The 19,166-nt window shown below is 51.1% G+C and overlaps 2 protein-coding genes across 2 annotated transcripts in view; both read left to right on the top strand.

The window, feature by feature from the left end:
* The window catches only part of WDR62 (WD repeat domain 62), a 59,198-nt gene extending 54,982 nt beyond the window's left edge, over nucleotides 1–4,216 (top strand). The window contains exons 29-30 of the mRNA XM_050928252.1: nucleotides 1,052–1,137; nucleotides 3,551–4,216. Of these exons, the coding sequence (XP_050784209.1) occupies nucleotides 1,052–1,137; nucleotides 3,551–3,817 (353 nt within the window). The 3' untranslated portion in view covers nucleotides 3,818–4,216. The remainder of the gene's footprint in view (nucleotides 1–1,051; nucleotides 1,138–3,550) is intronic.
* A 9,180-nt stretch (nucleotides 4,217–13,396) lies between these two features.
* On the top strand, nucleotides 13,397–16,403 carry OVOL3 (ovo like zinc finger 3). The gene is made up of 3 exons (XM_050928251.1): nucleotides 13,397–13,499; nucleotides 15,147–15,554; nucleotides 16,114–16,403. Exons 1-3 carry the CDS (start codon nucleotides 13,397–13,399, stop codon nucleotides 16,401–16,403), a joined length of 801 nt encoding a protein of 266 aa, XP_050784208.1.
* Nucleotides 16,404–19,166: the final 2,763 nt, after the last annotated feature.

Genomic DNA, 19,166 nt, shown 5'->3' with positions numbered 1-19,166 from the left:
GAAAGTATCAGAGGGGTAGCCGTGTTAGTCTGGATCTGTAAAAGCAGCAAAAAATCCTGTGGCACCTTATAGACTAACAGACATTTTGGAGCATGAGCTTTCGTGGATGAATACACACTTCGTCGATGCATGACAAAGTGGGTATTCACCCACGAAAGCTCATGCTCCAGAACGTCTGTTAGTCTATAAGGTGCCACAGGATTCTTAGGTCTTTCTGAAGAGAGCAGCATTCTTTGCATCCCTTGTTAATTCACAGTAGCTTTGCTTGTCCCAACACCAGACAGAGAGAGCCCTTGAAGTGAAAGTTTTAAGGTGACCAGCAATGAAAATGGGACTGTTTTCCTCCACTAATGAATTCTGTGACACTTGAGCCTTGAACACTGTCTCTGCCTTCTGTGTAAACTCTCCCATGACTTAATCTGCTTTAGCTGTAATTGGTTTACTAGACTGAGATTATTCTGATGTCGTCTTTTTGACTTTGTGAAGAGAATGAAAGGTTGTAACTTGCCCTTGAAGAGCCAAAAACTTATCACTAAATCTGCAGGAACAATTAGAGGAGTCCGCTTGGAAAGGTTTCAATGGTAGCCCTGTTAGTCTGTATCAGGAAAAAAACCAAGGAGTCCTTGTGGCACCTTAGAGACTCACAAACTTATTTGGGCATAATCTTTTGTGGGCTAGAACCCACTTCAGCAGATGTATGAAGTAAAAGATACACAAGCAGGTGGTATTACATATAAACACTTGGTAAAGCAACCCACATCCTTTCATGTATTTATACCTGCTTGTGTATCTTTTACTTCATACATCTAATGAAGTGGGTTCTAGCCCACGAAAGCTTATGCCCAAATAAATTTGTGAGTCTCTAAGGTCCCACAAGGACTCCTCGTTTCTCTTGGAAAGGTTTAGCACCATCATTTAAAGAAAGCAGCTGGCTAAAATAATGGAAGATTACAGCTGAATTTTGCAGTACAACCACTTGATGAAGTTTGTCTAGGAAGGCTCCAGATGTGGAAACTGCATGTCCAAACCCAGTGCATCTTTTTATTCTTAGAAACCCAGCTCCTCATCAAAAGTTTTGAAACGAACCTGCAGCCTTTGTGCACTGCGTTCCAAGAGACGTTGCAGCTTTATGACAAGGTACAGTGTGGGAGAAAGAAATGTGATAAACTGGAAGCACGTGATGTTATCACACCCAAGGAAGGAATAACGAATTCCAACATCCTTGCTAAGAGCCCTACCTATTGTTGGAATTACTGGCCTTTGGAACTCACCATGGTGATTACCATCAAAATGGCTGCAAACTATTTATTTGTTAATGATGTATAGATTAGCATAGAGGTACACTGTCAAGGAGTGGTCTTTAACTCTCGCCCACTGAGCCTGCTTGAGTGCCTTTACAAGGTGGTTTATCTAGACTAGGCCTGTCATAGGAGTGGCCATGCTGGGTCCACCTAGTCCTGTATCCTGTAGAGGCTAGGGCCAGATGCTTCAGAGGAAGGAGTAAAGAACCCTATAGTAGACGGATGTGGAATATTCTGTCCCCTGAGTGGTCCATGTGTGGAGCCATCGTGGCTACTAGAGCTGTCCAGTTGTAGCAGAGTAACTACAGATGTAGGTGCTGGTGCTAAATTCTTGTTTCAATCCCAGCTCTGAAACTGACGTGATGTCATTTTTGAGCAAGTAACTGAGCTGAAATTTTCAATGCGTATATTTGATTTCGGACCAAATTGTGAAAGGTATTCTAGCCATCTAATGTTCATTGATTTCAGTGGGTGGGTGCACGGTAGGGAAGGTGCATGCATGGGTGCATAGCTCTCTGTTGGGCATGAAAGCAATGGTTAGGCACCTAAATACCTTTGACTTTCAATAGGAATTAAGTACCTAACCTGCTTAGACTCTTTGTAAACCCCACTAGGCCCCATCTGCATCTTTAGGTGCCTAAATCCCTTTGTAAATCTGGCCCTTGGTTCTTAACCTTTCTGTCCTTCACCAGCTATAAACTGGGGTAATTCTCATAGCACAGAAGTGCCAAGGCTTCCTTAATAGCATTATGAAGATACAAAACACCACATGAGAGGTACAAGTCTGGGAAACATGGGAGAGAATTGTCCTGCCTTGCTTGGCACTGGTGAGGCCTCCGGTGGAGTGCTGTGTCCAATTCTGGCTGTCGCACTTTAGGAAAAATGCAGACAAACTGGAGAGAGTCCAGAGGAGAGCAAGAAAAATAATCAAGGGTTTAGCAAACCTGACCTTTGAGGAAAGATTAAAAACTGGGCATGTTTAGTCTTGAGAAAAGAAAACGGAGGGGGCTGATAACAATGGCCCAATATGTTTATGGCTGTTGTAAAGAGGATAGTGATCAATTGTTCTCCAGGTCCTCTGTAGGTAGGACAAGAAGCAATGGGTTAACCTGCAGCAAGGGAGATTTAGGTGAGATATCAGGACAAACTTTCTAACTCCCAGGGGAGTGAAGCTCTGGAACAGGCATCCAAGGGAGGTTGTGGGATCCCCGTCATTGGAGGTTTTTAAGAGCAGGTTAGACAAACATCTGTAAGACAAACTTCGCCCTCCCTCAGCCCTGGGAGATGGACTTGATGACTTCTCGAGGTCCCTTGCAGCCCTACATTTCTGTGATTCTGTAAATGCTAGGCCTACGTGCAGTTTTGGCCCATTGCCCAATACACCTGTGTGTGTCTCGGAATGGAGAAAGAAGGACCATGCGCATTAACCGGAGAGCAGAGGGGGATGGGTGTGTGTGCTTGCTTGGTGTATTTCTGAATGCCTGTAGTTCCTCGCCTAAAGGATGGGAGTGTCGTTGCTGCTGTGTTGAAAGGAGTATGCCTGAAATAGCACACAATTCAGCTGGGGTATGTGCCCCCAGGCTGTGTCTGAGGTAGAATGTCAGTGGGATCAGGGCCTTTCCTCTGTGGAGCTGGGAGCTGGCTGAGGAGAATTCTCTTAAGGAAAATTCCATCCTGAGTGCTCTCACTCTGCTGCCTTGGATTCCATCTGCATCATCAGCTGGAAAAGGTCTTTGCAGAGGTTGGCATGGCATTCCTGTGTCTTGTAAAACAGCTGGGTTCCACCCCCCATGGCTGAAAATGCATATTCACATGGAGCACTTAAACAGCAGCGCCTTGTCCAAGTGCTTCACAAGTACTGATCTGAATGCTTCTGAGAGGTAGGCATGAATGTCACTCTGAGGGGAAACTGAGGTACGGAGGGTGTGACTTGCACAAGTCCACTGAAGAAGTAGGATGGCAGAGCCAGGCCTGAAGTGTTTTCTAGGCCTTGGGGCTGTGTGCACCCATATGGTATAGTTTGCATACCAGCTTGTCACTCTTTGGGATCCTTTAAATCTAAGATTCAATACAGCATAAAATGTAAGATCATGTCAATAATCTAGGAGCTTAATGATGAAACTGACCCTATGTTGGCAAAAATCCACTGAACAGGCGGCTATAGATCTGATCCGGACTCAAATAGCTTACTTGGCTCTTAGTTTTTCCATAAGTGTACTGTCCAGTTCCTTAAAGCTCTCTCCCCGTAGGTGACTTCATGCAAAGAATCCACGGATGAAGAGCTCCTCCAGATAAAAACCATGCTTGCCAGCACTTTCAGCTGGATGAAAACTGAACTGGATTCCAGAGCGGTCAAAACCAATGCTGACGTTGCAACGGCTACAGACAGTCCGTCCCCTCAGCTCAAGTGCCTGCATGACAACGAGACACTTTATCTCTTGAAACATTACTCGGAATCGCTGGTGAGAATGGTCCAGAAAAAACTTGATAACTCTATTAAACCAGAAGTGGCTTGAGTGACCCCGGCAGGTAGATCCGCCAAGGGTATGTTTTATTGTGATGCGGAGCTTGAGAGAATACACGTTAAATCGAGGCCCCACATGTGACTCCTGCGGAGTCGGACCTTTTACATAATATGTGTGTTAACTGTTGTGTTCTGCACTGGGTTTTTTGTTACTGTTGTTGGCTTTGGTTTTATTGTGTGTGTAAATTGTATTTTAATGGCCTCAGCAAATACGGTCCTAAGCAGTAGCCTAACAAACGGCCTTTTTGGAAGAAAGCGCTCAGACTGTTACAGTGGAAACGGGGAGAGGATTGAGGCGTCATCGCTATGTCTTGGATCTGTATTTTAGGTTGGTGTGTTGTAAGCTGCTTCGGCAAAAGTGGTTTTGGTTTTTTAGATCCCTGACACTTTCGAGAAGTCTTTAAAATAAATGTGTTTTATTTGAAGGAATGATCCTCCTAGTGCTTCATAGATTGAATAGATTTTAAAGGGGCCATCATTCGAATATCTTCTCTGATCCTTGCGTGGCACTGCTGGAGAATTTCAACGCTGCTGTTGTCTCAGGGCTCACATCCCAGCATCCTGGTCTGCTCTAAAGGTTAGCTTTGGGGAAACTGGAGATTTTATGGCTTTGCAAGACTGGTAGTGGGATAACTGAACTTTTCGCCTCTAGTCAGCTGGTTCAAATCCCGCCTATGTTGACCATGATAGGAAGCCCATCTGAAGACTGCCCAGTAGCCTAGTGATTATCTATTATGCTTTTAATATAGCACTCTTCACACCGAGAGCTCGAATGCTTTACAGAGGTCAGGATCATTATCTCCATTTGGAAAACAGGAAAACAGAGGCACAGGGAGGGGCAGAGACTGTCAAGGTCACCCAAAGACCAAGTCTCCCCATTTTAGAGGGGGAAACTGAGGCACCGAGAGGCAGTGACTTGCCTAAAACAATACAGCAGGTCAGTGGCAGAATTAAGACAATAGAACTCCCAAACTCCTGAAAGAGAGGTTAGGGAAGCTGTGCCAGTCACTGCCCATGCTCCACTTGTCCTACAGATAAATGGAGCTTCAACCCTTACCCTGGCTGTGGGATTTGTAATGGTTATAGGCAGCCACGGCTTGAGTATACAAGCTGGGTATATCAGTGAGCTGAGGCACTGCAGCAGGAGGCAGGCATACTCTGAGCACCATCAGATCAGACCGGCACCAGGTGGGGAGTGGAATGAGGGAGGGTGAGCGAATGCACTTTAATGGAGAGGACAGTGAAGGAAGGAGGCTAGGCGGGAATATGGCCAGAAACTGACTTGATGTTAAGCGCTGGGACTGAAAAGGAGCTAGAACCAACCAAACTGCTCAACTGTTTGGAAAGGGCCGACAACACGGGGCTGAGAGGAGAGAGTAAGGAAGCCTGGAACTGGAGCTCAGGACGGCATTCTACAAAGGCTGGCAGAGATCGGAGTGTCGGGTTCCAGGAAGATAATGAGGGAAAGGCCAGAGGATGGCAGCGAGCTCTTAGCAGGGGTGATAGCCATCAGAAGATGGGAAAATGGGAGTTCTGTTTACCAGATGAGGTCTAGCAGGGAAAACAGGAGACAGAGGAATTTAGCTCTTGCACAAAGACTGGGATTTGAAAAGAGATGGAAAATGGCGGGGGGTAGAGGCACAGGGAAGCTGTTCCAGTCGGCAGGAGCTACGGAGGAGAAGGCTTCTGTTCCCCCATGAGCCAGAGAGGAGGCCAATGTTAGATTAGCAGGGAGAGAAGAATGAAAGATGAGACGAGCAAGCAGGGCTGTCGAGAGCGGGTTTGAGCCCCGGTGAAAAAATTTTTTTCAGACCCCCGCAGCAAGGGCGGACCGGCTAAACAGGGCTGACGAAGCCAGGCCCCAGGCCCCTTTCCGGACCACCGGGCCCTGGTAATTTGTACCAGCTGCTCTTCTCTTCCCACCCTCCCCCCCCCCATCAGCCCTACTAGCAAGACCAGGGAGAGTTCTGAGTTGCATAAGGGGACATGAAGAGAAGTGGGTGTGCAGGGGTTTCATTACCAAATGAGAAATGTGTGCAGCATGCTAGAGCAGCCTCGCTCTTGTCTCCAAAGGTGAAGAGGAGCTATAAATAACCCCTACTTCCTTTCAAGCCTGCCCTTTGTCAGTCGTAGGGGAACGCCCTGGGCTCTGTGTAATGCAAGTGAGGGCTTGTCTACCTGGGGAAATTTACTGGTGTAATTCTACGACTACTGTACTGGTATAACTGTCTGTGTGGCGGCTGCTGCTATTCCAAAATTCATGCTTGTTACGTTGCTTGTGAAGGGAGTTAAACTAGATCGGGGAAAAAAAGCCACTGCTATTCCAGAATAAAAGTATGTATACAAGGCATTAAACTGGTGTAACTAGACCTGTATAACTATAGTGGTAGATACAGTCTTGCTCGAAGCCGAACCTTACACACAGCCTTTTGAGTGGCTACGGAATCAAGGCTCCAGCATGAGAGCTATTGGCCAGTGGAACAGTCCTAAGGGAATGATGTAGAAAACCCAGAACTTGGCGCAGTTAAAACCTAGACTGGATGACACACTGTACAGAACAACGCCTTTCCTGGGAGGCACTATGGTCTGGTGGATGGTGCACTGGATTGGGAACTAGGAAACTTGAATTATATTCCTGGCTCTGCCACTTGATCTTTGGAAAGTCCTCTTTCCCCTCCGCTTTCTGCCTCAATTTTCTTCGCAGAATAGTTGCCGACTTGTATAAGTGCTTTGAGGCCTACAGATGAAATTGCTATTAGAGGTAAGCCAAGTTCTTGCTACACTAGCCAAAGTGTAGACTGGAAGGGATCTGTTGGCTTCTTGGGTTCACTAGCCAATGCTCCTTGTCTGCTCCTTGGACAATTAATTGATACCAAAGTAAATAAATCTCTTTTAAACAGAGCCATGATTTCATATCCCTCTGCCATGGTTTTGCTTGGTGCTTTGATTTGAATAAACCTGTTTCCATGGACAGCTTTGTGAGCAGTTTGATTTTATGCATTTGCCCTTTATTTGACTAACAAACATCCCAAGAGAAGAGATCAGTTGGTGTTCTCCTGGCTGTGTCTGAACAGCTAAATAGGGTGACCTCTTATCTTTTTGTTTCACTCCTGCAAATCTAATGGGTCTGACCGGAACTGTGTTGGAAGTGCTTTGGATTTGTAGACTTCCAAGCCAGAAGGGATCATAATGATCATCTAGTCTGAACCCATGGATTCCTCTATCCAACATAACTACTTGTGTTTGGACCCAGTGCTGATCTCACTGGTTTCTAAAAAGAGGCAGACAAAAGCTCTGAGGCAGAGCTGTAAACACAGGGCTTGTCTACACTGGCAAGTTTCTGCGCAGTAAAGCAGCTTTCCACGTTGTACACACTGAGGTGTACACACTGCCAAGCCACTTAGTGTGCAGAAACTGCCCAGTTGCAGCGCTGATTTTAAAAAAAAAAACAAAACACCCCAACAAGAGGCATAGAACTCTCTGCTCCGGCGGTACAGCACCGCAGTGCCGGTGAAGACACCCTGGTCGATTTTACAGCGCTGCGATTGGCCTCCGGGTGGTGTCCAACAATACCTGTTCTCACCTATCTGGTCATCGGTTTGAATTCTACTGCCCTGCCCTCAGGTGACCAATCATCATCCCCACCCCTTAAATTCCTTGGGAATTTTGAAAGTCCCCTTCCTGTTTGCTCGGTGACGCTGCAGTGGTCTCGGCGCATCTTTCCAGGTGACCATACCTGCTCCACACACCGGGCAATCCCCCACTTGGAGCAATGTGAGCTGCTGGACCTCATCAACATTTAGGGAGAAGAAACTGTGCAGTCCCAGCTGCACTCCAGCCATAGGAATTATGATACCTATGGATATATTTCACTATGCATGACAGAAAGGGGCCATGACCGGGACACACTGCAGTGCAGGGTCAAAGTGAAGGAGCTGCAGAAACACAAGGTGCGGGAGGCAAACCACTGCTCCCACGAGCTGCCAGTTCCACAAAGAGCTGGACGCAATACTTGGTGGCAGCCCCACCGCCACTGTGAATACTTCAGTGGCACCTGTGCCAGTCGAGAACGGACCGAGCCAGGAGTAGGAAATCTTGGACGAGGATGTGGAGAGGGACCCAGAGGCAGAGGATGACTCGGAGGTCAGAGATGCATGCAGCCTGGAGTTCTCTACTCCTGGAGGAGGCTAGCCGGTCACAGTTGTCGGATCTTGGCAAAGTGCAAACAGGAGAGGAGGCCCCTGGTAAGTGGCTTTGATTTTTGGGACTCGTTGAAGCGAGTTGTTGGAGGCAGGAGGGTTGCAGAAAGCAGGCTTGTGTGTGTAAGAGGCGCGTACCGCCACATGCCTAGTCAGAGTGGCGGAACAGGGGGTTGATTGACTCCCTCACTTTACGGGAATCTGCCTCAGATCTCCAGGAAACTCTCATGGAGACACTGGGCAATCTGCTGCCGCAGGTTCTTTGGCAGAGCTGCTTTTGTTTCTTGCCCCCATTAAGAGTAACTTTCCCATGCCACTCTGCTGTCACTGGGAGGGACCATTGCTGCACACAGACAAGCTGTGTAAGGGCCAGGGCAGAAGCCCCACTCCTTGGAGAAGACACTCCCTTGATTCCCTGCTCACCCTTGGGAGCAAGATATGAACACAGCCTGTGGAAAATGTGGGGACAGGAATTATCATCAGCCCCCCCTCTACAGTGCTGGCTCTGCCCAAGAGCCACATGCTCAGTGTACGGTCCGGTCCTGAAACACTGATTTCCCCTGCCCCTGCGGTTACTCGCTATTTGGGGGTCTTGTGGCTCATGTGTGCTTGCCTGGGGTCAGCCAGTTAGTGACAGATGTGTGAATACTGGCTGTGTTTTAAATCGGTGCTCTGTGTGTTGCAAGCAATACTGCGTCTGTAAAATGTTGTGTTTTTGGCTTCGCGGATATGACCTTGAGAGCCCAGCCTCCCTCATTGTTATCGTCGGCTGCACAGAATTAGAAAGTGACTACGAAGAACTTTCTGGGTGCGGTCGTGATGCACTCCGCAGCCAAAAAACAAGACTTGAAGGAGTGGCCAGACAGTGCGAAGAGGGACTGAAAGGAGAACGCAGGGCACCAGAACGAAGCCACAGAGCGGCTCTTAAACGTTACGGAGTGTCAAGCAGACGCGCCAGGCGTTACTAGCACTACAAACCGAGCAGCTCTGCGCCTGCCCACCCTCCCCTGCAGCCGCTGTCGCAAAACTCTTTCCCATGCGCTTCCACACACTGTCAACACTCTTATCAACCTGGCTCCAGTCTGTACATGCTGCGCTCCACTCCTGCCCCATCCCTGTCCAGCCCTGCACTCAACACCCGTCCCTCTGCAGTTTGGCCCTGGTGAAGTATACTACCCACTGCACTGGACTCCAAAGGAGAAGGTTGGAGATGATACCTGGACATACACAAATCTTTAACTGTCCTGGGACCCTCCCTTCTCCCTCCCCCTCAGTGCTGATGTGGTTTGGTTTGGTTTTGTTTCTCTCCTCTGGTGGCTGTTTTTTTTTTTTTTTTTAATAAAAGAATTGTTTTGGTTTGAAAGCCATATTTATTCCATTAATTGAAAGCAAACAGAGCCCTGGAAAGCTGCAGGCAATTTTCTTACACCTTCATAGTGCATCATCTGCACCAATCACAATCCCCTCCTAGCATTACAAGCACTGCACTCCTGAGCATAGCAACAAATATTAGTAGCTTTCAGCTTTAAATTGCTGCCTCAAGGCATCCCTGATCCTTATGGCCCCCTGTGCTGCACCTCTCTAATAGCTCTGGTCTCTGGCTGTTCAAATTCAGCCTCCAGGTGCTGTGTGAAGCTGTCACCTTTCCCTTCACAAGTATTATGGAGCATAAAGCACGTGGCTATAAGCATAGAAATATTGTCATCAGCCAGGTCCAGCTTCCCACAGAGGCAGCGCCAGCAGGCCTTTAAACGGCCAAAAGCACACTCAACAGTCACTTGCTCAGCCTGTTGTTGAACCGCTCCTTGTTGCTTTCAAGTTGCCCCATGTAAGGCTTCATAAGCCATGGCATTAAGGGGTCAGCGGGGTCTCCCAGGATCACAATGGGCATTTCGAGGTCCGGGAAGAAAGTCCCTGCTTGCAGCTTCCTCAACAGGCCAGTGTTCCGAAAGATGCATGTGTCATGCACCTTTCTGGATCAGCCTGCGTTAATGTCTGTGAAATGCCCATGGTGATCCATAAGCGCCTGGAGAACCATTGAGAAATACCCCTTCCGATTAATGTCCTCGGTGGCTAGGTGGCCTGGTGCCAGAATTGGAATATGCATGCCATCGATTGCCCCTTTGCAATTAGGGAAGCCAATTTGTGCAAAGCCATCCACAACGTCACGCATGTTTGCCCAGCGTCACTCTCTTTCGGAGCAGGATGCGATTAATGGCCTTGGACACTTCCGTCAACACGAGTCCAACAGTCGACTTTCCCACTCCAATATGGTTAGCGACTGATCGGTAACAGTCGGGAGTAACCAGCTTCCACAGTGCAGTTGCCCCACGTTTCTCCAACAACAGGGCAGCTCTCATTCTCGTGTCCTTGCGCCGCAGGGCTGGGGCGAGCTCATCACACAGTCCCATGAATGTGGCTTTCCTCGTGTGAAAGTTCTGCAGCCCCTGCTTGTCATCCCAGACGTGCATGACAATGTGATCCCACCACTCAGTGCTTGTTTCCCAAGCCCAAACGCGACGTTCCACTGTGGTTAGCACCTCTGTGAATGCCACAAGCACTCTCGTGTCATAGCTACTACACGTGGCAAGATCAGTGTCACACTCTTGCCTTTGTAGTTTAAGGAATAACTCCAGTACCATTCATGATGTGTTAGTCAGAGCGAGCAGCATATTGGGCAACAGTGTGGGATCCATTCCTGCAGACCAAAGAGGCAGAGCACGCAGTACACAAAGATGGCACCGAATGCAGATGGAAGCACGTGGACTGATGGGATACAAAGCAATGCATCATGGGGCATTGGGACAGGACCTAGGATGCCCCACGATCCCTTCTGTGATAGACCCAGGCCAGCTGGGTACAGCAGAATAGCAGAAGGCAGATATACTGGCCACTGGATTAACAGATCTCTGTTCCCTGACTGACCAGAGCAGGGGCTGCTCCAGGCCAATGAGAACACCTGACTCTAATTAACCTGCAAAGAGTCAGGTGAGGCCATTCAGTTAATGTGACCACCTGACTCAAATTAAGGCCCTGCTGATACTATAAAAAGGGCTCACTCCAGTCAGACAGGAAAGAGCCAGGGAGCCAGAGGCGAGGAAGTGTGGTTGAAGGGCTGGTTACTGAAGACACCCTCAGACCATCGGTAAGGGAGCCCTAAGGTAAGGGTGAAGAAGGGAGAAGCAGGAGAGCTGTGGGGAAGTGGCCCAGGGAAATGTAGCAACTCTGGCAGCGAAAGGTTGGCTGCCAACAGCTGCTACCATTAGGGTCCCTGGGCCGGAACCCGGAGTAGAGTGCGGGCCCGGGTTCCCCCCAACCCACCACTACAGGAACATCTTCTGGGAGGGGAAGTCAGACCCCTGTCAAGACAGAAGGCTGAACAGAGACTGTGGGAGTTCTCTCACCAACCTCATTGCAGGCCTATGACGAAAAGGGCTCAGACTGTAACCCTGGCCCTAGAGAGAGAAGGGCTACGTGGAGGGTCACAGTGAGCCACTGAGGCTAGCGATAACCGCCTAGAAGCGCAGAACCCACGGGAGCAAGGTCAGAGCTCTGCCACACTTCCCACAACTCTTAGCGGCAGAAGAGGAAGAGATGCTCTGTGAGAGAGCTGCCCAGAGTGCTCCGCTCCGAATACCGCTTCAAGTGCCACAAGTGTGAACATGCTATTGTGCAGGCAGCTGACAGTGTGAACACACAACAGTGGTTTCCTTTCAGCGCTCTCTGAGCAGCGCTGTAACTGCCGACGCTGTAATTCTGCCATTTTAGACATACTCTTAGTGTGCGGCAAGCCAGGATGTGAATCTACAGCACGCCAGCTTGCCCTGCAGTAACTCGCTAAGTCCTGCTGCTCCAGCACGGTGAAGGTTCGAGGATGTGGCTGGGAACCCCCGTCTTGGTTCCAAGGGCGCCCAGTCTGGGTTGGAGTCAGTGATTTTTTGGGTCTGGCAGGGAGTCCAGAAGACTCAGTCTCCCGGTCCCCAGGGTCATCCAAAATGATCTGAGCAGGAATGGTTTTCTCCAAGCATATCTGGCACCTGCCACTGACTTGATTTGGGTTGGAAGGAAACAAATCGGATGAGGGATGTTAATTTGAGGAATGATGGCCTAGTGCTTTGGAGCACTAGCCTAGGCTGTGAAAGACCTGGGTCTAAGCCCCTACTCTGCCACAGGTTCCTTGTGTGACCTGGGCCCAGATCCTCAGGCGTTTGGGTGCCTAACTCCCATTCATTTCCAGAACCTCGGAGAAGCTGGGCCTTTGTCTCCGTTCTGCATCTGCCCGATACCAGCCTCACAAGATGGCCGTGAGGGTGACTTCATTGAATATGGCGAGGTGCTCAAAGGCTACAGGAGCGAGAGCCAGGTGGGTCCCTTAGATGTGCAGTTAACAAGGCTGGATCCTGATCACCCACGCGGTGCGAGCCCGCTTTCCATCCGAGGCTGCTGACAAAGGGCAGGTAACAGTCAGCGATTCCGCCTGGGGCCGGAGCTGTAGATTTGCATGAAGAGGATGGAGGGTTTATTTTGTTGGCAGCTAAGAGCACGGAGCATGCAAAGAACGAGGCTTTGTATTCCTGGCCCACGCAGGCAATTCAAATCCTCATTGCGATCAGTGTCTATATAAACACCCCCCCAACACATACATATGCTCCCTGTCCTGCTGATCTGCAGTGTAGCTGGTAGCTTTGCAGGAGGAGATTGATCTGCTATCCATATTTATTTGCTTGACAGGCAGTGTAGGCTAAGGCACTGAGCATAGTTCTGAGAACTTTAACTTCTAATCCTACTGTGATGTGACCTGAGACTAGCCACACTGAATGGGTGTGCCTCAGTTTCCCCCTGTGTCAAAAGAGGGTAATAAGTAGTGACGCACCTCGCAGCAGGGAAGCAGCATGTCTGGATGTTAGAGCAATGGATTAGAAGCTTGGATTGCTCTAGTGCATAGAACAGGGGACTGGGTATCAGGACTCCTGGATTCTATCCCCAGCTCTGGGAGGGAAGTAGGGTCTAGTGGTTAGTGGGTGACTGGGAGCCTGGACTCTTGGGTCCTGAAAGCTTGACGGAGTCAGTTCCCCTTCTCTGTGCCTCACTTTATCTGTAAAATGGAGACCGTGCCACCTTGCGGGGAGCATGAAGCATCTATGGTTCTTTGAAGATGCTTGGTGCTCTTTGGGATCAGCTGCTTCTCGATCACAAGACCCCGTGTTGCCGCCTGCCTGTACCAAAGGCGTTCCCATTTCTACTTGCTCCCCGGCGCCCCATTGCTCCTGGCAACGGGGTGTCGAACAAGGAACGTTGAGGTGGGGGAACACTGGAATGGTCCACGGGGACTTCTGAGAACTTCCCTGGCTAAACCTGTAATTGCATCCGCCATGCCGAAGGCTTTCCTGGTGAAAAGACACCGAGCAGCCACGCTGGGATCCCAGGACTGGGGAGAGCTCTCGGACCAGCTCCGGGGCGACGCCTATGTCCCAGGTAGGTACCTAGTTCATTACCCTTGGTGGGTGGTGGGGGATTCTACTTACTTAGGGCATGGGCCAGAAAGGGGCCAGATTCACCGCTCTGACATTCTCTACTTACCCTCCGAGTGCCCAGCGCAGGGAGCTGCACCCACTCTGGGGCAGAAGGACACTCCGTCTCCATGGCCTGGTAGATCCACTGCCTCTGTGATCAGGCTGTGAATGAGGCAGGGACAATGGGGGTGGGTTTTGTGACCTGGCCCAGCCTCCCATCCAGCCCGCACAGAGAACAGAGAGCCCTGGGTGGGATTTGAACCAGTGGCCAAGAGGGAAGATTCGTTCTAGCCTGAACCGTCCAACTCCCTCCGACATAATGGCCATGGTGTCCTGACTGTACCGCGGCGGCCTGGCTCGATGTGCGGGTGCAGGGCAGTCTAACCTTCAGTCTAACCAGGATGATAGCCAGCAGGAAGTGATTCCTTCAGGGGATTTCCTCACATGCACACTGACCCCCAGCCTGTGCCCCCCAACCGCCCATCAGGCCTCCCTCACTGATCCCCCCACTCCCACCTGCCTCTCTCGCCATGCCTGATTTCCACCCAGAAGCAAGGGAAGTCTAAAGTCACGTGTGTTTTGACCTTCCAGAGGCCAGCATGAGCACTGGCCCCGCAGCCTCGGGGGCGTTCCCAGAGGACAGGAAGAGCGACTGGGACGGACCAAGTCAGAGGAGTTCTCCCAGGCCCCGTCCAAACCTGCTGTCCCCTGATACTGCAACAAAATACCCTAGAGCAAAGGTAAAGTGTAGGGGGTCTATCTGGTAAGCGCAGGGAGGAGGACTGGGAGCCAGGACTCCTGGGTTCTATTCCTGGCTGGGTGCGAAGTGTGCCATGTAGTGACCAGAGCGGGTGTGGGGGACAAAGAGTCCAGTTTCCTGGGTTCCATGCTTAGCTCTGGGGAATGGGTTTAGCAGTTTGAGCAGATTAATAGTCTCTCATGGGTGAGTGAGGTCAAGTGGATTAGCGTGGGGTGGGCTGGGAGTCAGGACTCCTGGGTTCTGTCTCCAGCTGTGGGGTGTAAGGGGTTGGGTGAGGATCCTGGGTGTTCCTAGCTCTGAGAAGGGAGGGGAGACTAGTGGTTAGGGTGGGGGCTGGGCTGGGACTCAGGATGCCTGGGTTCTGTTCACAGCTCTGGGGAGTAGGTTTAGCAGTGCGGGCAGGCGACTGAGAATCGGGACTCCTGGGTCGTATGGCCATGGCTGAGGACCAAGCTCCACAGTGAGTCAATGGAGGACTCAGCAATAGACACCCCCCTCCCAAATTCCCTGTTGCTAGCTCTAACCGCTTCACCTCATGACCTTCCCAAAGGGGAAACGTAGTGAGTACCCAGGACAGAACACCTTTCTCCCAGGCTGGAGGGAGGAGATTTCACTCCAGCCCGTACAGCTCCTCCGAAGCCCCTGGGGCTGTCCGAGAGTAGAACCGGACCCAGCATGGCTGCCTGTGTGCCTGCATAGGGTACGTCACACCCCTTCCTGTGGGGCTGTGATCATGCTCCCCCTCGGGCGTGACCAGGGTTAGATCGTAATCAGTGTGAGGGGAAGATCCCAATGGCTGCCATGACCCTGGCTGTGGAAACACGGGTCGTTTTCTTCCCCCAAGACCAGGTGGGAAAAGGGGATTGGGCACACCGAGCCCCTGGCATGGGAAGAGGAAGGTGGGGGCACCCAGAGCCCCTGGCATGAGAGGGGAAGGGAAAGCGGGGGCATGCAGATTTTCAAGCCAACAAGCGACACCTCTCAGCCCTGCTTGGCTCAGCAGCTGTCAGGAGCCAGACGGGGCAGTGCTCCCCACCTGCTCCATCCCGCCCACCCCCTGCTCCCTTTTGCAGGGGAAAGACGCCCAGGGGCTGGGCGACTTCCCCTGCCCGGTGTGCAGCAAGGCCTTCCCGCTGCAGCGCATGCTGACCCGCCACCTGAAGGGCCACAGCTTGGTCAAGAAGCACGTCTGCCGGTACTGCGGGAAGGGCTTCAACGACACCTTCGACCTGAAGAGACACACGCGGACCCACACCGGTGAGGCTGGGGCTGCGCTTGGGAAGCAGCTTAAGGGGGAGGCTCTTTGGCTCAGTCCCTCCCTTCTGCCCAGTCCCTTATAATTAGGCTCCTTCTCCCTCTCCCTTGTGGACTCCTGGGACAGGAGAGGGGAGCTAGGTGGAATGGCAGGAAAAGGCAGCCTCGGGGAATTGTGGGAAAGCACTGGAGGACCATTAACACCCCAGGTAAGTAGCCTGGGTCCATGCTGCACAAAGTGGGCATGTTAGAGCAGAACCTGGGCCCTAATCCAACCCCTGCCTCAGCTAGTCTGGGTTTAAAGCACTGGCAAAGCCAGATCTGAGAGTTGTGTGCAGGTGGGATTTGGCCAAGGTCCCGCAGGGTCTCTGGGGCAAATCAGGGACCTGAACCCAGGTCTCCCAAGTGCTCGGTTAGTGCCCTACCCCGGATCATCCTACCTCTCTGCTCACTAGCCTGCGTTGACGCCCTCCCCCGATTTGGGGGAAAAGGTTTGTGTGTGGACCGGAGAGAGGTTAGGTCCTGGGTTCTCAGTCCCCTAACCCTGGCCCCCTCGCTGCAGGCATCCGCCCCTACCGCTGCCATGTCTGTGCCAAGGCCTTCACCCAGCGCTGCTCCCTGGAGTCCCACCTCCGCAAGATCCACAGGGTACAGCAGAACTACGCCTACCGCGAGCGGCGCGCCAAGCTCTTCGTCTGCGAGGAGTGCGGCTTCACCTGCGCCGCCGGCGACGAGTACTACACCCACGTGCGGCGGCTCCACCCCGGCAACACCCTGCTGCACAAGTACCTCCGCAAGCAGGGCGCCGCCCCGCTCCGCTTCCTGCTCTACCCCGGCGGCTATTACGCCTGAGGCTGTGCCCAGAGCCTCGTGCGGTGGGATCTCCAGCACCAGTGCACGCTGGGATCCCCCAGCAATCCGGTTCACGGGATATCTAGCCACCCAACCAGGCTACTAAGGATTGTTCCTTACAGCCAAGCCCCTCCTAAGAAACAAGAATCTACTGGGCTGATGGGATCTTTTCATCGATTCCCAGAGTTTAAGGCCAAAAGGGATTCCTGTAATCACTGAGTCAGGCCTCTGTATAACACTGGCCCTCGGGCTGCCTGGAATTGGGTCCTGTTCGAAGGACAGCAGAGCTCTTAGAAAAACAGTCCATGCAGGGGGTTCCGTCACAGCCCTACATCACGTACAGCAGCTGATTTGCCTCCCTGTAAAAAAATTCCTAGTCTGTTTGTTTGTCAAGCTCCAGCTTTCAACCATCGGATCTTGTTAGACCTTTGCTAGATTGAGGATCCCTCTGTTATCCAACTTCTGTTCCCAACCTAAGTACTCTCCAGCTGTGATCAAATCTCCTCTTCGCCTTCTCTTTGAAGTCCTCCAGCATGCAGTCACCGATTCTCTGAACTACAGCGTCCCTCAGCGATCTCCCCCGAGATTAGCCCTCCCAGCAAGATCTTTTCTAAACACAGGTTGAGCATCCTCCCTCGTTAGAATGAGAGGGGGTTCGGAGAAGGCTCAGAGGCCTGGAAAAGCTCTGAGGAAGAGAGATCCTAAAGTTTAGGATGCAAATAAGCAGAGACAGGAGGGAGAGGGAAAGCAGGAGCTTCTGTTCTCCCTGTCTCATAACACAAGGATAAGGGGGAAGCGCTTTGTCACATAATATGTTGTTTAGCCTGTGGAACTCTGTCACAGGATCATGCTAAGTCCAATCGTGATTGGATGTTTACAGGGAGAAAAATAGCCGGAGTTCATGTGTTAGGCAAGGGGATAAACCTCCTGCTGCATGGTTTAAGCTGATCCCTAACAGAGATCAGGAGAGATCTAGGGTGGGGACAGATTATCTCACAACTGCCACCTCTAGGTGCTTACATTTTCCGCTGAAGCGGCTGGTCCTGGCAGCTAGCAGAGCCAGGATACTGGGCTACATGCTTCAGGTCTGAGCCCATCAGGCTGGTCCCTGTGTTCCTAATAAGCAGCAGCTGCCGTGGAAGGCATCACGGTAGCTGAAACACATCAACTGCTCTCTTGGTGAGACAGCCACCTGTTGGTAGCAACAATGGAAACCTTCAACCATGAAAGAGCTGAAAGGCCAACAAACCTGAGGGGCCTTTGAGAGGGCAGATCCCTAGAAACAATCCCAGCAGCATCACCTTTTCAGAGCCTAGAGTATTATTCACTGCAATGGGACACAATTTGTTTGTTCTAACTGCCTTTACTGTGGTATAATCCTCACCCAGAAGCTTGTGGCCCTTGACAGATCCTTTTTTTAGCTCTGTTCCTTGAACCCTACTGCCTCCAGCAGGGTACAGTAACACTGGAGGTGTAACTTCTAGCACAGACAGACATACCCCCGGTAGCTCTGATGGAGCGAGCGCCCTAAAACTAGCGCTGTGGCAGCAACAGGTTTCTGACAGGATCGCACATAGGGTGATTATGCTGCTATTTTTAGTGTGCTCGACGGATCGAAGCTGGTGTGGGTATGTCTGCCTGAGCTGGGAATCACACCTTCAGCTCCAATGCAGACAGACCCTTATGTACAGTGCATTCCCCTCATGTCGTAAAGCATTTACCCTCTTTTCCTTAAGGGGCCTGCTAATCAGCCCCCGATTAATGCTGAACTGGAAATTGCTTTGATGCGGCACAGAAGGGGGTCCAGCGTGACTGTTAAATTAACTAGCATCTCTGATCTATAGTCATACCCTGCCCTCATCCTGAAAGCATGGGAATGGACTGAACGACTGGAGAAGCCTGATGTGTACTGAGCATCCCAGGTAGCCGTTGGTCACGCAAAGGGTACAGTAGTGTAACAGGAGTGGTGGTAAAGAAGGAAAACAGATTAGAGACAAAGGGGGGGCTTCCAAAAAAAACAAAACCCACACGTGACAATGAGGTGTGTACCTTTCCTCGGAGCCCAAATCTTCCCTTGATCCTTCTGTTCTAGCCTGTGGAATCTCTAGTCATTGGTCTAGTAATAAAATCCTATTGAACTTTTTCCAGCTTTACCCAGAGCCTTTAAGTGCCACTGGTTTATACCGTTTAATCAGCTGAGTCTTCAGCTTCTGTCCCTGGTTGTGCCCATTGAGGGTTAGCCTCAAATGTAAGGTCAGAAGGGACTGTTCTGATCAGCTCAGCTGACCTCTGCATATCACAGCCCCTACAAAGGCCACCCAGGTATCTGGGTTAGACTAATAGGACCCTAACTTCTTGTGTGCCACAGGAAGAGAACAGGAGGGAGGGAGGGAGGTTTGTAGCTTTGCGAGGTGGAGTCCCACCACCAAAATGCCCACCAAGAGGGTCTTGTGCCCTGGATCTGCCTCCTCCTTCCCAAATAAGTTTGGTATCGGTCACAGGTCCAAGTTGGAGCCGGGCCTTGCCGCTGCTGGGAATAAATGCCACAGACACAAATCTGGCGCAGGCCACCCCCAGAACTGGTTTTCTTTAATTGCTGAGTTCATCCCACTTTCATCTTGGCTGCCCTTGAGCAGCTCCCTGCAGTCCTACTTACCACAGGATGTGGCCGTAGGGGGCAGGACCCCAGGGTGGCTGGGTGGAGCAGGGGTTGGACATTCCTGCATGCAACAGGAAATGCAGAGAATGTACAGAGGTGGAATG

The sequence above is a fragment of the Gopherus flavomarginatus genome, chromosome 18 (genome assembly GCF_025201925.1).
Source record: "Gopherus flavomarginatus isolate rGopFla2 chromosome 18, rGopFla2.mat.asm, whole genome shotgun sequence".
Lineage (NCBI taxonomy): Eukaryota > Metazoa > Chordata > Testudines > Testudinidae > Gopherus > Gopherus flavomarginatus.
The sequence above is the reverse complement of the archived record's forward strand: the minus strand, read 5'-3'. Positions and strand labels throughout refer to the sequence as shown.